The following is a 16,230-nucleotide window of genomic DNA, read 5'->3' on the forward strand; positions in this document are numbered from 1 at the left end:
TTCCCCTTTATTATTTAAAGGGCCACGTTTCATTACGAGGAAAAAAAAACCCACCCAAAATATCCCTTTGATGCACGAACCCAAATTGATATTTAGCCCCTGCTTTGCTTTTTCGCGGCAGTGACAGATTGGCGGCGCAGGGCGGGGGGCGCGGGGGGGGGGGGGCCGCCATGGCGGGCGGCGCGGGCAGCGGGGACCGCACGGCAGCGCCGCTTGTCACCGCTCCGGCCCCGCGTGGCTTTGATTGACAGCCGCCCTCCCCGCGCCGGGCCGCGCGCGGCGGTGCGGCCAATGGGGCCCGAGCAGCCGGCCGTCGGCGTGGCTGTCATTGGTCAGCAGTGGGATGTGGGGGTGGGGCTTCGTCGGAGGGAGCCCCACGTGGGGTGGGGAGGGCTCCGCGTGACGTCACGGAGGGGAGCCATTTTGTGCCGCGGCGCCGCGATCGGCCCGAACGTGGGGTCGCGGCTCCCCCGACCCCGGTTCCCCCCCCGCCCCCCCGCCCCCGCGCGGCTCAGCCCAGCGTGGGGGTTTCTCGTCCCGGGGGGTGGGTGTGTGTGACGGGAGTGACATCACCCGTGTTCCTCATTAAAGACTTGAAAGGAGACGCTGGGGGGCAGAAAGGGCCGCCCCCCCCCCCCGGTGCCCCCCCCCCCCCTCAGTGTCCCCGTCGCCCCCCAAGCACCGGGCCCGGCCACCGGGGCGGGGTTCACCCTGCCGGCCGCGCGGGGCTCGGTGTGCTCGGTTTCCCCCCCCCCGCACCGGCCGCTTTATCGGTACCGCGACCGGCGGAGCGGGGGGTCGTCGGGTCCCGCTCGGGGCCGGGGGGGTGGGGGTGTGTGTGTGTGTGTGGGGTGGAACGGGACCGGGGGGCGGGGCTTTGCGGGGCGTATGGGCGTGGCGTGTGTGGGGCGTGGCTTGCGCGGAGGTGGGGGGGGGGCGCGGCCCCGCCGCCGCCGCTCGTTTGAGACACAAGCTGGCATTGTGACGTCACCGCCGGCGGCGCCCCAGTCGCCGCGCGCCTCCCCGCCCCCCCCGCCCCCCCCACGTGGGCTCCCCGCCCCGCCATTGGCCGCCGCCGCCGAGGCCGCCCGGGTTTTGTTCCCCCCTCCCCGCTCCGCCCGAGCGCTCTGGCGGCGGCGGCCGGACCGCGTGCTCCGGGGCGGCCTCGCTCCGCTCCGCGGCGGCGGCATCGCGGGGGCCGGGGGCGGCGGGCTCCGCTCCGCACCCCCCCCACCACCACCACCCCCCCCAGCACCGGCCCGGGCCCCGGCAGGGCCCCCCCCCCCCCCCCCCCCACCCCGGACCGGCGGCACCATGGCTCGTGGAGTTACGGCGATACCGGCTGGACGAAGCTAAACGGCCGCCCCCGGCGCGGGGGAGAAGCGGCGGAGGCACCGCTCCTCGCACTTCGCATGTCCGCGGCGCCCGGGAAGTCGGATGTGTACGGCCTTCCTCCCCCCCTCCTCCTCCTCCTCTCCTCCATGGCCGTCGTGCTCCGGCGTTAGTTCCTGGCTTTGCTTCCCCCTTCTTCTCGCAGCAGGAATACCGCGGGATCCTCCTTCCTCCGGGGCTGTTTTGGTTGGGTTTTGTCGTCGTTGTTGCTTTTTTTTAATATATAAATATTTTTAGGTGATTTTTTTTTTTTCGGTTTTCCGCCAGCCGGAAGGAGGGGGGGGAAGCGGAGGACTGGGAAGGGGGGGGGGGGTCGGCACCTGGCCCCGGGCTGGGCTCGGCTTAGCCGGGCTGGGCTCGGCTCCGCGGGCGCGCAGCGCCTCCCCGGCGGTGCGGTGTTTTGCGGGGGGTGGGGGGGGTGGGTGCGTGTCGCGCAGCGAGCCGGGCCGGCCGGGTGTTCCCCCCCCCCCCCTCCCCGTTCCCCCCCGCCCTCCCTCTCCGCCCCCCGCACGGACTTTCCTCTCGTCTCTTTGTTCCAGTTCTCGGCCTCTCCCGGAGCGCTCCGTGGCCGGCGGGCAGCAGCTCACACCGCCATCGCCCCAGCGAGGCACGGCGCGGCGGGCCCCAGTGACCGCGCCCCAGCCCTGCCATGTACCCCCAGGGCCGGCACCCGGTGAGTCCCGGGCTCCCAACCCCCCCCCACCCCCCCCAAAACCCCGCACCCGGCCGCTGAGCGCCCCCCCCCGCCCCGATTCTCCCCGTAGGCTCCGCACCAGCCGGGCCAGCCGGGCTTTAAATTCACCGTAGCCGAATCTTGCGACCGGATCAAGGACGAGTTCCAGTTCTTGCAAGCCCAGTACCACAGGTGAGCCCGGGGGGGGGACCCCGGGGCGCGGCTGAGGGCAGCGCCCCCCCCCCGCACCCCCCTACCCCCCCCCGCCGGCGGGGTCTCACCCCTCTGCTCTGCCCCCCACCCCCCCCTCCAGCCTGAAAGTGGAGTATGATAAGCTGGCGAACGAGAAGACAGAAATGCAGCGCCATTACGTTATGGTAAGAGACTTTAATCAGATTTCGGATCAGGCTGTAAATGTCATTAGCTGCCAGCCCAGCCGCGCGCGGAGGGGGGGGGGAACGCGACACACAAGGTGGGGGGCACCCTCACCGGGCGGGGGCCCCCCCGCTCCCCCCCCCCAGCCCCAGGCCGCTGGAAGAAGTGCAATACCAAGTTTCCTGTTAACCCCTTTTTACCGGTTTTTGCAGCCCCGGTGTTGGGGGGGCGGGGGGAGCAGCACCCCGGGGGTTGCCTCTGAGGTGGGGTTTACTGGGGGAGCGTGGGGTGAGGCCACCCCGGTGTCTTCCCAGGGCACCCCCCCAAAAAACCCTGGGGAAAACGGACCCTTTTGTTGCTGTAGAAACCTCTTTTGGTGAAATTTGCATCGTGGGGGGCCCCCCCCGATGTTTCATTTGTGTTTGAAATGGGTGTAGCGGGAGCCAGCACCCCTTTTCCCGGCGGGGGGGAGGGGGCTGGGATGTTCCCAGGGCTCCCAGCAGCAGTGCTGGACCCTGGGGGGGGGAGTAAATCCACCCCCCCCCTCCCCCCCCCAATGAGAAACTGGGTTTTTGGCCAGGCTGCGGGCTCTACCTGTTCTGCCAGGGCTGTGCAGACGCCTGTCACACAGCTCTGCGCCTCTTTGTTTTTCTAAGTAGCTTAGGAGGAGAAAACAGGAGTAAAAAGGAGTGTCCTCTTGTTAAATGCATGCCAGTTAAACCCTATAAACATCTGCTTATTATAAGGTATAATTTCCTTGGCTACGAATGCTTTACGCGCAGTTTTGACCGGGCTGCTTTCTGGTAATGACCTTATGCAAATACCTTATGTTAAATTAATTCAAATTCTTCTTGGCTCTTGTTTTTTTTTTTTTTTTTATTCCCCAGTACTATGAAATGTCGTATGGTTTGAATATTGAAATGCACAAACAGGTGAGTAATTTAAAGGGGGGGAAAGTTGTGATTAATTGATCTCCTGTTGCCCTTTTCTCAACCTGAGATAAAATAGGCCCTGGTGGCACTAAGTGGGGAGTCGGGGCTGGAGCCAGGGGTGTGACCCCAGGTGAGATCTCGTGGCCCGGCCAGTTACATTGGGACCCGCAGGTTGCGATGGCGGGCCGGTGGCTTTTTGCCTATATTCAGGAGAAACTTGGCTTTTTTGAGACGAGCCTTTATGATGAGAGGTGAAAATAGCCTTGCCTTCCACGCTGGGAGGTCGGTACCTGGAATAGCCTGTTCCCGGCGCTTGGAAAATACTGTTATCTCCCGCGCTTTCCTCTGGTTTTGTTGTTGGTACAACGCGACTGTTTCTAAGGTCGTAGCCCTGATACTCGCCGTGCTGGAGCGTGAGACTTAGAAGGGAGTTATCTTCAGGGATACTGATATCTTATGTTGTGTTGCTCAATGTCACGGATTTGTCTTTGCATCTGGAAAATGAAGCAATATTTGGTACTCTTTTGTTTTTTCCCTCCTCTCCTAATATGTAACTTGCCTGAAGGAAAAATATAGAAGGCCACAGCAGAATGTGGTGTGCTACCTTGATAAGATTATAGTTAAAGAGCCTAAAGGCTGGGCACATGATAGTAAAACTTAAAGGAATAAAGTTATTATTGAGATTAGACCTGATTATTTGTGCTGCTGCTGCTGCTTACTGGTTTTAGAAGTAGTTCTAATTAAGAACTTAAGGCAGATAGAAGTTGACATCAACTTTGCAATTCGCAAATCAGCCCCATTCAACTCCAGAGTGGCTTTGCTTAATAGCAGCATCGCAGCCCGAAGGAAGAAAGTGTTGTTAGCCGACTGATGAAATTCAGAGCAGCGTGTCTGTGAATCTGCCTCTTCTTCACACACGCTTCCCTGTAGCTTTCTGGTACGTAGTCACAGGGTAACGAAAATAATTACTGCTTAGTCTTCACTTTTTTTTTTTTTTTAAAAATAGCTTCTTCCATGCAGATAATCCTGACTTCTCTCTTTGTTGCTTCTGCCTGGACACAAGCGTCCTTGTGAGGCAGCGCTGCTTGCGGGGAGCCCTGGGGGGGCTGCGCAGGAGCCTGGGTCCCCCGTGCGCGGGGCGAGCCGGGGCACGTGGGGCTGGTCTTGCAGCTGGGGGGAAGCCTGGGGCAGGGTTTTTGCCTTGGCGTGGCCAGGAGTGCTCCTGAGGGCCGAATTTCTGCCTAGGCCCGTGGTGGGCTCCTGCGAGGACCCCCGTCCCTGTCTTGCCCGTGTCCGGAGGGACGCGGACCCTGCAGCCTCTTTAGACATGCTGGAGGGGTTGGAGCAACGCAAGCGTTGGTGCAGGCTGCTTTCGGGAGGGGGAATGCCTCTGAAAGCCCTTGGTGATGGAACGGCTTCGCTCTGTGGAGACGCTGAAATAATCCTGCAAGATATTGAGCTTTTTCTCTTGATGGAAGCTTTGGAAGCAATTGCGGTTTCCCGAGACGCGCGGCGGGGCTTCCACCAGCGCGTGGTTGTAACCAAAATCCGCCCCGAGAGGGTTGTCGCGCTGCGGGGTGAGCATCGGGACCGGGGGGTGAGAGCCCCTCGCGGGCCCTGGCTTCGTTGGCGTGTGGATGGATGGAGGGCGCCGACACCCGCTCCGTCTCGCGGCGTGACCGCGCAGCGTGCCTTCCCCGTGGCAGCTCGGCGGGGCCGAGTGCCTGGCGTGGTTTCGGAGGGTAACTTGAGCAGCCTCAAATGGCCCAGGGGCAGTTTTCCGCGGGGGTCGGTGCAGGCAGCCGCGGGCAAGAGCCGCCGCTGCCCTCGCTGCCCCGGATTTTGCAGGGTGGCGGTTCCCACGCCGCGGCGTTTGCAGCCCGGGGAGGCCCTTGCGTGGTCGGCGTGCCTTGCCGAGAGCTTCGCTGCCTTGCAACTCAGCAGATAAATCTTCGCCGGATGATTCCAGCCCGCGCGGAGCATCCCCCGCCTGCTTTAGTTGTTCCTGGTGACATATGCTGCGTGCCTAGTGCTGGGCTGACGGGGGAAGTTTGGGGAGGTGAAGCTGTCTTGTTCTTTAATTGACAGCGATGTGCATGGTGCTGGAGGAAAACAAAGCAGCCCGAGCTGCTCCGAGCGCGCTTCCAGGCGAAAATGGGGCGCGAGGGAGCGGAGGGATGGGAGAGCTCGGGGTGCCAGGGGAGGGTTTGCCTCTTTTTTGGGCTGCAGCATCCCCCCCCCACCCTGAAAGGCATCTCTCGCCGCTAATTGCAGCGTGGTCCTGCCTGCATCTGGTTGAGGGTGGCTAGTCCTGAACAAACAAGTTTATCAGCTGACCTGTTTAGCGGTTGACTTGTGTTTATCTGCACACAATCAAGTAGACTGAAGTGCTTGAATTATTCATGCAGTGTCCTGCCCTCCAGACTTGACTGCTTGTGATTACATCTGCTTGAGACAAACATTGATGGATACTTCATCTTTAAGCAAAAGGGGATTGTCTGTCTGTGGGCTTATATAACAGATTATCTCTTCTACGCTGAATATTAAGTGTGTGCATATGTGGCTGCGTGTGGTTTTTTCCCCCCCCCTTTCTTCTTGTTTTGTTTCTCGTTAAGAAAAAAATGTAGTTTCATAAACAACTCCATATGCAAGGAAATATTTAGGAAGTGACTACCCACTTTGTTGCCTATAACGCAGTGAATTGCTCCTTACATCAGTCTTCCTGCTGAATGAAGCACTGTCTTAGCCGGACTCAGCTTTCTTAAACCTGAGGCTGGTCAGGAGTTTTCTTTTTAAACCTGAGCAAAACGCCTTTTTTTTTTTTTTTGAAGGTTAATTGATTTTTACAAAAGCAGCTTTCGTTCCCCTCTTGTTCTGGCATTGTTGTTGTTCAGATCTCTGTAGATAATTGCCGAATGCAGTCAGAGGGAGTAACGATTCCAAAAGAAAAACTTAATTTTGCGTGGGGAAACGGGACACCTCGGAGGGGAGAACCTTTGTGCTGATTTTTTGTTATGGCTGAGAACTCTCCACATAAGCACTTCTTGTTTCTGTGCTTAAACACTTAATGCTTGGAACAAACCTAAACCCTCCTGACACTTCCAGGGGAAGAGAGGCATGCTGCTTTTTTTCTAGAATATTCCAGGAACACAATATACTTTCTGTCATGCTCGTTAGCAAGGAGTGCCAGGTAATAATTTGCTAAATACTTCAGAAGCCAAGTAATTTGTTAGTGTGATACTCTGAGGTCTCCTAAGGTGGAAGGGAATAGCTGTCAGCCAGCTTAACCTCTCCCTCCCCTTGGCTTTGCGGGAGGCACTGGGAGCCCCCGGGTGGGTTTTGGGGGTCCCAGGTGGGTTTTGGGGGTCCCGGGTGAGCTCTGCCCCCCTGCAGCCCGGGTGCTGGTGGTAATTCCGTAATGAGGGGTTGTGGCCCGCCCCTCCACACCCCCTCCCTGAATTTAATTCTCATCAGCGAAGCTCTCCACTTTGCTAATAACGATAGCAGCCACAAATAGCTTTCAACATGCCATTGACAGCCTGGTTGGAGAGAGCACTTGAAATAGTGGTAGACAGCTGAAAGTACCCATAATTGTGCGCCGGAGTGAGAACCACACTGCTCAAGGGCCTTATTTTCATGTGCTTAAAGAGACAATATCCTGGTTTCAACAAATGCTTCTGGTGCTTCACCGGTGGTGTGATTTACTCCTCGCCTTTCTCCGACCGCCCCTGCCACCCTCTCCCAGGGCTTGAGGTGCGGGGAGGGGGACACCGTGGGGTGGCTGGAGGTGGGTCGTGGTGGTGCAGACCCGTGACCTGTGGTTTCGGAGCCAAGGAGAAAGCTGGGCGCTCGCCGGCGGGTGCTTCTCCCCGGGAGTCTTGCAGGAACCGTGGGGTGACGCCGATGCCGCGTTCCTGCACCCCGTGGTCCGTTGCTTTGGGCACCCTACCAACCCCATCGCTCCGGGGGTTTAGGCTTGCGGTGGAAAGCCTTTATAATGTTTTTGCCGTCTTTTTCAAGAGGGGGAAGGGTGAGCCGAGCGATGCTGTGCGTTCCACCCCGTGTCTCCAGCCTGCGTCCCACCACTGTAACTCAACAAGCAAGGGCAGGTTGCTCTGGTGTGGCGCGAAGTCTGTTCTGAGACTCTCTGAGATGGCCTGGTCTGGTGCGTTGGTGTCCCTCGCAGGGTCGTGGAGGGTCTGTCCCGCGCGGGGTGCCCGTGCTTCGGGCGTTTGGGCAGGCTGCGGGTGCTCGCTGCGGGGTCGGTTTCTGCAAGCGCCTCCATCCCCAGCGCATGGCTGAGCCCTGGCCCCAACGGCTCCCGAGGGAACCCGGGAGGGGTGCGGGGTCCTTCCCAGGGGTGCAACCCCCGGGGCAGCGGCGGGGCTGGGGCAGCCCTGCAGCTCCCGTTTGCTTGCTCGGCGAAGACCGACGCGTTTTGGCGCAGCGAGCATCTCCGTTGCCCAGGGCAATGTCTGCAGGGGTGCAGGATCCCCCCACACCCCCTTTCCCCGGGTCGAGGCTGGGGCTCTGCTCGCGCTCGGCTGTGCTTCGGGTGATTTTAAGGTTGCTCCTTTCAACTCCTCTCCGCGTATCCCGGGGCTGGCGGCCGGCAGAGCTATTTTTAAACTTCCCTCTGCCACGTCCAGGTGTAAAGACGAGAGGACGGGGGGCCGGGGCTGCTGGGCAGAGCCAGCCCCGCAGCTATTTAACACCATGCCGCCGGGCGCTGCTGCGGCCCGAGCCCCTGCCCGGCTCTTGACTCGGCTCCAGCAGCGGCTCTCCGTGCCCTTTGGGCGCTGGTAGCGGCTCTGGCCATTTTAAGAGCGGGTGACAAGACTTGCAGCCTGTGGCCAAGCGGTCTGTCTCTTGATTTATAACCAGTGCAAATGTTTTCTCTGATTTTCCCCCTCCTCCCCGCTCGCGAAACACCACCCCAGAAGTGTTTCTTGCCTAGCAGCAGGTCAGATTCCTGGCAGGGGCGGGGGGCAGTGGGGGATTAGTCAGGATTTCAGGTTCTCCCGACTCCTTGCCCTTTTTAACAAGCGGCACGGAGCTGCCGTCAGCATCCTGCCGCCCCGGGGCGAGCGTCCTGGGAGGTGCTCCCGTGGGTGCTGGGCTGCGTGGGTGGGTGCCTCTGCTGGGGTGCCCCCTGCAGCCCCCGGTCTCTTCGCCACCGCTTGTTTGCAGCCCCCCCATCTCGGTGATGTACGTACGCCGTGGTCCAGCGAAGACGCAGGGCGTTGGGAGGGGATGCGGAGGCTGGGATTGCCATGGCAACCCGCAGCGGCGGGGAATGGAGGTTTTTCTTGGCAGGCGCGGCTTCGGGAGGGGGTCGGGGGGCTCCGCCGCTCTGGGGCAAGGTGATGAATGAGCCCTGTTGTGGGGAAGGTGTCGGGCATGAAACCCTCCCCTGTTCCTGGCGCGCTGGAGGATCCCCCTCCGCTCCCGGTTAAACTTTTAATGGGGACAACTAGAGTTTAATATGCCGGGGAATGGGAAAAGTTAAAGTGAACAAATATTTAAAGATTATTGAATCTCATGTTAACAGGAAACCTCATGGTTGTAAACATAATATTTTGGACATCTAATATCTCCTTGCTCGCTGAATCCCACGTGGGAAGTCTCTCTCTTTGCAGACCGCGAAGTTTTTCTTCAAGGCTTTGTTGGAAGCTTGGGCAGAATTGGATTTAAACATGGAGGCGATGGGTCGTCGTGTGTCTTGTTTGTCTGGACCATGTTAGCGCTCGATGGCGCCTGGGGGGAACTCGGTGCCTTCCCTCCCTCCCTCCCTCCCTCCTCCGCGGAGGTGGCCCGTTTGGATGCTGCATTTTTTTTTCCTTTACGCCCAAACAACCTTTGCGACGCGCGGCTGGAGGGACTGCTCGTGCTGGCACCGCTGGCTTCACCTCAGATAAGGATTGAATTTGTTCTAGAACCCGTTGGGGGCTGGCGAGAGAGAGCTCGCAGGAGAAGCAACCGTGCCGGAGGAGCGACGCACCGAGTGGTTGTTGCGTCCAGAATCCAGTAGGCTTCATCTGAAGGAATAAATATTTAATGGAGCTGCAGTTTATATATAATCTAATCGATGCGTTGGTGCCAAAAAGGCCCCTAAAGAGGTTTACCTATCGCTGAGCAACGCGTGATGCGAGCGCCGGGGTGGTCGGCGGTGGCCCTGCCGCCGCTTCCAAGCGGCAGCGCTTTGCCGGGGCACGCGTGGCGCCGGGGCTGGGCTTGGTTTTTGCCGTTTTAGTCTGCAGCCCGATTTTGGTGGGTGCGGAGCGGTCGGTGGGTGATGCCATGCGTGTTGGGTCTTTAAAAGCTTGCGCTGGCCGGAGCCCTTTCTGCTGGGAGTATCGTGCCTTCGCCAGCTGCCCGGCGAGCCTCGCATCCTCGCTTGCGGGTCCATGATAATCCGGTGGCTGCAGCGCTCGCGTAGCCGTAGCCAAGGTACCTGAGTCCAAACCGTAGCCACTTCCAGATGCCTCTGCCTTGCTGCAGCATGCCAGCACGTTCCCCTGACCTCTGGAAGGGCTAATAAAAGCATCAGGTGTAACCCGATCACCGGGGCGCTCTCGGAAAAGACGATAGCCAGAAATATCCCCGTCCCTTTGAAGCCGAAACCGGCAACGCCCGTGCAAAGGTGCCGCGGGAGCGGCGAGCGGGCGGTTCGTGGGGACCCCTTGCAGCAGGTCCCCGAGCTCCGGTGGCTGCGGGGCGGTTCCCTCCGCGGGGCTGAGTCTAGGCTGGGGGAGGTCGGGGTTCTCCTGGCATCTCCTTGCTTGCGGTCATCCTGGGGCGTGTTGGTTGTGCTTGTTAGGCTAGGCTTGTAGCAACACCGGCGTGCCCCAGCCGCTGCCCAGCTCCTCAAAGCAGGGGTTGGGTGTCTGTACAGTTGTTTTTTTTTTCCCACTCCAAACTATGATATTTGAGTTTTTTTTCTTACAGTATTTGAGAGCAGGTGGAGCTGAGAGCCCCCCTCTGCATCGGCACCCCACTAGGGCTGGGGTTAAAATTCAGAGCTGCTGTAAGGCGCATCCTGGGGACGCTCGGGGCTGAGCAGTGGGGGTCGGGGAGGGGTGCAGGCGGTGATTTGGGGAGCGCACGGGGGCTCTCGGAGCGGCGGTTGGCGGTTGGCTGCTGGCCGTCATAGGGAGGAGGCACCGTGCCGACGGGGAGGCTGGAGCGAGACCCAGTTAATCACTTGTGTTATCGATAACGAGCTGCTCAGGGCTGTCGGAAGGAATTTCTGGGCGTTTGATTCCGCGCCAGGGCTCGGCTCCGGCCATTGTTGCAGCGCTGAATCCTCGCGGCTGCTCGGGCCGTGTTTGAGTTGGACCAAAAGCTGTTTTAACAGCTGCCTCGGCCGGCGGAGCGGCCGGCATTAACTCTTGGGAGGCGGGCGGCGGCGATCGGCGCGGCTCCGCGTGCCGGCCGGGAGCGTCCGTGGGGCGCGCGGAGTGGGGCAGGGTGGCACGCGTGGGGTTGTCACTCGAGGAAAACGTTACTCCCAGTTAATGGAGGTGTTGCAGAAACCGCAGTTTGACAGCGTAGATTTGTTGTTAAGCTCCCAAATAACGTGGTCGAGCTGACGGGCGTAAATAGTTACGGGTTAAATTTCCCCGAGCGTGGCGTGAGGATGGCAAAAGGAACCCGAAACAGCTTCGCTGTGGGGTGGGGAAAGACCTCGACCGCGGAGCGGTGCGTGTTTGCGGAGGCTGCTTCTGAAGAAACTTAATGCCCACAGATACGCGCCGGGGGCGGAAAGCAGTGGTGGGGGGCTTTCCCCGCGCGTGATCCCGGCTGGGTGCGTAAAACTGATTTTATGTGATCCGGCCTCTTTTTGGAGCGCAGCGGCTGCTCTGAGGACGGGGGAGCTGTGCTAGTACCCAGCTACGTTTTCCCGAAGCCAGGGAAGTCCAGGCTAGCACAAAGCTGCCGGGGCTGGTCCGTGACACTCAGTCCCGTGATGGAAGGGGACCAAAGTGACCCGAGGGTGTGGTGAGCGGGGCCACGTCCCTGCGCTGGCGAGCGCGGAGCGCACACAAAGGTGCTTTTGGTGCCTCTTTTGGGAGTCACCGCTTCCTCTTGCGCAGCCTGGAGGGGACGGGGAGGGGGATGCACGGGAGGGGGGATGCAGGGAAGGGGATGGGGACGGGGAGGGGATGCACAGTGTGGCTGCTGGGAAGCCTCGTGCAGTCTGCGGGAGGCTGCTCGCTACTAACTGTTGCTTTTTCTTCTTCCCTTTTTTCAGACAGAAATTGCTAAAAGACTGAATACAATTTTAGCCCAGATCATGCCTTTTCTGTCACAAGAGGTAAGGATCTTTTCACACCCCAGATGGCGGATGCTGCTTCTCCCGGGGGGGTTTCCCCAGGAAGGCAGCGTTGTGCCCCTCGGGGGGTCCCATGAGGACCAACAAACTTATGGTTTGGGGGTGTGTGACTGCTCTGGGGTGCCCCGTGAGAAACAGGGCTCAGATCCCACGTGGGCATTGCAAACCCCTCGGGGTGGGGGAGAGCCAGACCCCACGAGGGTCTTTGCTCGGCCACGGGGGTCTGTGCCAAGCCCCTGGAGCAGAAAATGCTGCGGGGGAGCTGCTCCGGCTCCCCCTGCACCCCATGGTCGGTGGAGCTGGGTGTTGCTGCTCTCATGAGCAAAACACAGACAAAAAAAGGGGGTGACCAGCTGCTGCGTGGGTCTGTTGGGGGGTCATGCCTCGGCCCGGTGCCCCCCGTGCCCGCCTCTGACCCGGCCGTGCACCTCTGTCCCCGCAGCACCAACAGCAAGTCGCTCAGGCTGTTGAGCGTGCCAAGCAAGTGACAATGACGGAGTTGAATGCTATCATCGGGGTACGTGGACTTCCCAATCTGCCTCTCACCGTGTGTATACCCCTTTTATTCCTATCATTTACCATAACCAGAGGCAATCCTGCGCTCAGGTGGGGTTAAAGAAGGGCGGCTCGCAGCACCCCGGCTGCCCCGCAGCCCCCCCCAAAGCACCAAAACTCCCCCAATCTGGCATCGAGCGAGACGGGGGGTGGCAGCCCAGTCCCCCTCCCTGGGCGCTAACGCAGCACCGGGGGCCTCCGCCGGCCAAATTTGATGTTCTCCATAAGACTGGGGAGTGGGGCTGGGTGCCCGGCAGCCCTCCCGGAGCCCCCTGAGCCCAGGCATGCCTCTGCGTGTGCTGTTGATGTGAAATGTGCTGTAAACTTGACGGAGTTGTTGTTCCATGCATTGACTTACCCGCTCCCGTCTTACTGGGCTCTCTCTCACAGATCTCAGGTGGTTTTTAAGACTAACAATTTTTATTCTCTCTTTAATTGATGTAACGATCTCAGTCCTGCAGCAAACCTGCTCTCTGTTGGAGCTCCCTTAACCCTGGGACGTCAGCGTCCCCTGCCAGTGTCCTGAGAGGTGGCTCCAGAGCTCCTCTGGGTTTCGCTGTTTGTTTTCCAAAAAATACTGATTTTTTTTAAAACTCTTCTTATTCGCACTTTTTTCTTAAGCTACAAGGATCTTTAGGATTCCCGGCATTTACCTTGCTTTTTTATGCATTTTTCTGGTTTTTATGGGTAGCGCTAAGCATTGAAACGTGCTCCGGGCTCCTGCAGCCCTTGGGGCCGAGGAAAGCCTCGGCTGCAGCCGGATCCCTTACGGTGGGGCGTGGGAAGCGTGTCTCGTTGGGTCGGTGCTGGGGTGGCAGGCAGCACCGCGCAGCTGCCTGGCCTCCTGCCTGCCCCTCGCACCTTCCCAGCGGGCTGGGAGGTGGGAACCGGTGGCAGAGGCAGCAAGCGAGGGAGATGCTCGGCTTTGAGCTGCTCTAAGTCGCAGCCAGGAGCCCAGGCAGCTAGAGGCAGATATTGGAATTCAATTAAGGTAAATGAGTGGGGCCCGTGACCCCCATTTTCAAGGTAATTGCTTCCTCGGATCAGAGCGAGTGTCGTCCTGTGATTAAGCAGCCAGCCATCTAATCGCTTTGCCTGACGAACTTCCAGGAGGCAGAAGCTCCTGGAAGGTGCCGGGAGAGCCCGGAGCTGACCCGGGCGAGCGCTGGGGTAGGACGGGCAGCGGGGAGCATCTCGCCCCGCGGCGCCTTGTCCGAGGGGGGGGGGACGGGGGACGTGGGCTGGCAGGAGCAGGGCGAGCGATGCCATGTGCTCCGATGGCTTGAAGAGGAAGGGCAGAGCGTGTCTGAGACGTGCCGCCCGCTCCGGGCAGAGGCGGAGCCGTTCTGGGTCACGGCTCCCTGCTGCTCGGTGGCTGCTGCACCTGCGCCGGTGCCCCCCCGAGACGCGAAACCAAGAGGGGTTTGGGTGGTTTTTTTCCAGCAAACAGAATTTCTCCCCTCTGTGCGTGCGCAGGGGTTTGTTATTGTAGGGTTGCTCATGTGGGGCAGATGGCTTGTGTGTGTCCGCTCCCCTCGAGCGGAGGAGGGCAGCACGCTGGGGCGTGCACGGACCCGCGCCCCTGCACCCCGTGTCCCACGGGGACGGGCCACCGACGCGGGGGGGACGGGCGGCTCCGCTCTCCCCTGCCGTGCCTTGGGGCAAGAGAAGGCAACTCTATTTATAAACCGCACCAGCACCTTGGTGCAGGTGCTGCAAACAAAATTGACACACTGAAAAAAAAAAAAACCACCACACCAAATCATTAAAACCTTTTTTTTTTTTTTTTTGCCCCTTTTGAGGTCAAGAACTGTTAATTTTATGCATCTAGGCCATTGTCTCACAGTTCCTCTGCTTCAGGCTTCTGTGAAATTGAGCCCTTGATTTGGTTATAGCTCTGGAAATTATTAGACTACTTTACTAAATTTAACGCAAGTGGTGAACTTAAGTGGTGAACCATTAAATCGGTTAACAAAGGCATGAAGCATGATGTACATAATCCAATTAAAAACACTCTACATACAAGATATTCCTTGCCAGGCTTCCTCATAAATTGTAACCTCCTTCATATCTTAACCATATTTGTCTGGCACATGCCGAGGGACCCCAGAAGGGAAACATCTCTGTGTCTGTGCATCTCCACCAGCTCTCGCCTGGCCCAGACCCGGGGGCTGGGCAGTGCCCATGTCCCTGCCGTCACCTGGGCCTGGCTTTGCGGCGCCTTTCTCCGCAGCCCCTTGCTGGTGTCCTGGGCTCTGCGGGGACATCGGTCCAGTCTGGGGTCATGCCAGCAGATGAGAAGCTGAACTGCAGCATCCTGAGCGGGTCTGGGCTTGCCCTTCACCGTGGGTGCCCTGGGGAGGTGTCGGGAGGGTCCCTGGCCCCAGAAAGCTGCCCCAAGTCCCCCCGCACGTACCCCACTGTGTGCACAGCTTTGTCGGGCAGGGCTGTGATTGAGCCACCCAGTCTTGTCCCTGCTGCCGGCCGGGGTGTGGGCACCCACCTGAGGGGGCTGGCTCTGGGCGCAGGGGTGTGTTTTTGGGTGGCGAACGTGGCTTCCTGGGGCTGTTTGCCGCAACCCCCTGCAAGATGTGGTTTTTAAAACAAACCTTTTTTTCAGAGAAGGGAATAAAGGGGAGGGGAGGTGGGCTTTTCAGCAGAGAAGGCACTGAGCAAGCAGCATTGCTGAGCTCTGCTGCGCCGTGGAGTGTCCCAGATGGGTTTTATGCCCCTCGGTGGAGTCTCCAGGATGCGATTCCCGAGCGCTGTGCAGGAGGGACGTGCATCGGCCGCTCCCCGGGCCGACACGCAGCGGAGCGGTGCAGCCGGGAAGGATGGCAGAGATGGCTGCGGGGAGCTGCGAGCAGAGCCTGGGGATCCTCCAGCACCCCTGCGGGGATGTGCGCTGGGCTCGCGGCTCATCATCCTCTCCTTGCCACGGGAGTGACCCGGCCGGGGCACGGCTGCTTCCAGCGGTGCCGCGATGGAGGTCTGCAGCCCCGAGACGTGATCTTTGCTACCTCGTGGAGCTTGGGCAGCCCAGCCATGACGCCGGACGGAGGGATGAGGCTTCAAACCGGAGCTGCTCAGCCAGGAGGCTTTCCAGATGGATTCTGCTCACCGGCTCCTGGCTGCCAAAGCGGAGGAAACCATCTTTAAACGTTATCTCAGGCCACAGTGGGATGTTCTGTCTTGACATTCATTTCCACTCCCCTGCGCTGGAGCAGGGCGGCTCAGACCCTGCGGGGCCGGTCCCACGCAGCTCACCGAGCTGGATGGATGTATTTGCTGGCAGCTTAAAAAAAAAAAAAAAAAGGGAAAAAAGGAAGAAATCAGCAGTTTTCTGCTCTGCTGGAGGGCGAGGCTCAGGGTGGTGATTCTTCCTGCCTTCCCTGCTCTGCCCCGACTGGGTGCTGCTGCAGTTGCTCGTGGTGGAGCTACGTTGCCTCCGGGGGCCGTGCCGAGGCTGTGACCCCCGTCAGCATCGCTGGGCTGGAGTGTTGCTGCACGGACCCAGGGTGCCTGTGAGACCGTGACCCTTCTCCGGGGCTCCTGCTGCTGCCCGGGGTTGTCGCCCCGGGGTGGAAAGCTCCTGGGAGGAGTGTTATGCACTGCAGATGTTTCTGCCCACCGTGGAAATGGGAGATTGCTGAGGATAAAGCATGGGGTCTCTGCGCATCCCAGCCCCACGGGGTGGGCGCCGCTGCAAGGCTTGTGGGAGAGGAGCGTACCGTGCTGGAAAACCATCGGGGCCATTCTCCAGGGTGATGCTCCGGTATAATGGCCAGCCCTGCCTCTCACTTAAATGGGTGGAAATCACGTGAGACTGGGACTGTAAAGAGCCTTATTGATTTCAGCAAGAGCCGAGGCTCGGTTCCTCTTGCTTTGGTGTCACGAGGGATTGATCTCGATCTCAGTATGTGTGCATGGAGAGGAGGCAGGGGCCGTGCTCCGTGCTGTCGAGGGAC

General features: G+C 59.8%; 1 protein-coding gene across 10 annotated transcripts in view; it reads left to right on the forward strand.

Moving 5' to 3' along the window:
- Positions 1–1,111: 1,111 nt before the first annotated feature.
- The window catches only part of TLE3 (TLE family member 3, transcriptional corepressor), a 29,443-nt gene continuing 14,324 nt past the window's right edge, over positions 1,112–16,230 (forward strand). For 4 of the 10 annotated variants that reach the window (XM_064455986.1, XM_064455988.1, XM_064455987.1 and 1 more), the window contains exons 1-7: positions 1,112–1,441; positions 1,932–2,065; positions 2,157–2,257; positions 2,379–2,442; positions 3,328–3,372; positions 11,627–11,689; positions 12,150–12,224. In XM_064455986.1, the coding sequence (XP_064312056.1) occupies positions 2,042–2,065; positions 2,157–2,257; positions 2,379–2,442; positions 3,328–3,372; positions 11,627–11,689; positions 12,150–12,224 (372 nt within the window). In that variant the 5' untranslated portion in view covers positions 1,112–1,441; positions 1,932–2,041. Of the gene's footprint in view, positions 1,501–1,535; positions 1,783–1,931; positions 2,066–2,156; positions 2,258–2,378; positions 2,443–3,106; positions 3,187–3,327; positions 3,373–11,626; positions 11,690–12,149; positions 12,255–16,230 lie in introns of those variants that run through there. The other 6 variants (XM_064455980.1, XM_064455985.1, XM_064455984.1 and 3 more) reach the window with 4 other exon arrangements.

Source organism: Phalacrocorax carbo, chromosome 7, assembly GCF_963921805.1.
Source record: "Phalacrocorax carbo chromosome 7, bPhaCar2.1, whole genome shotgun sequence".
In the NCBI taxonomy this organism is placed as follows: Eukaryota; Metazoa; Chordata; class Aves; order Suliformes; family Phalacrocoracidae; genus Phalacrocorax; species Phalacrocorax carbo.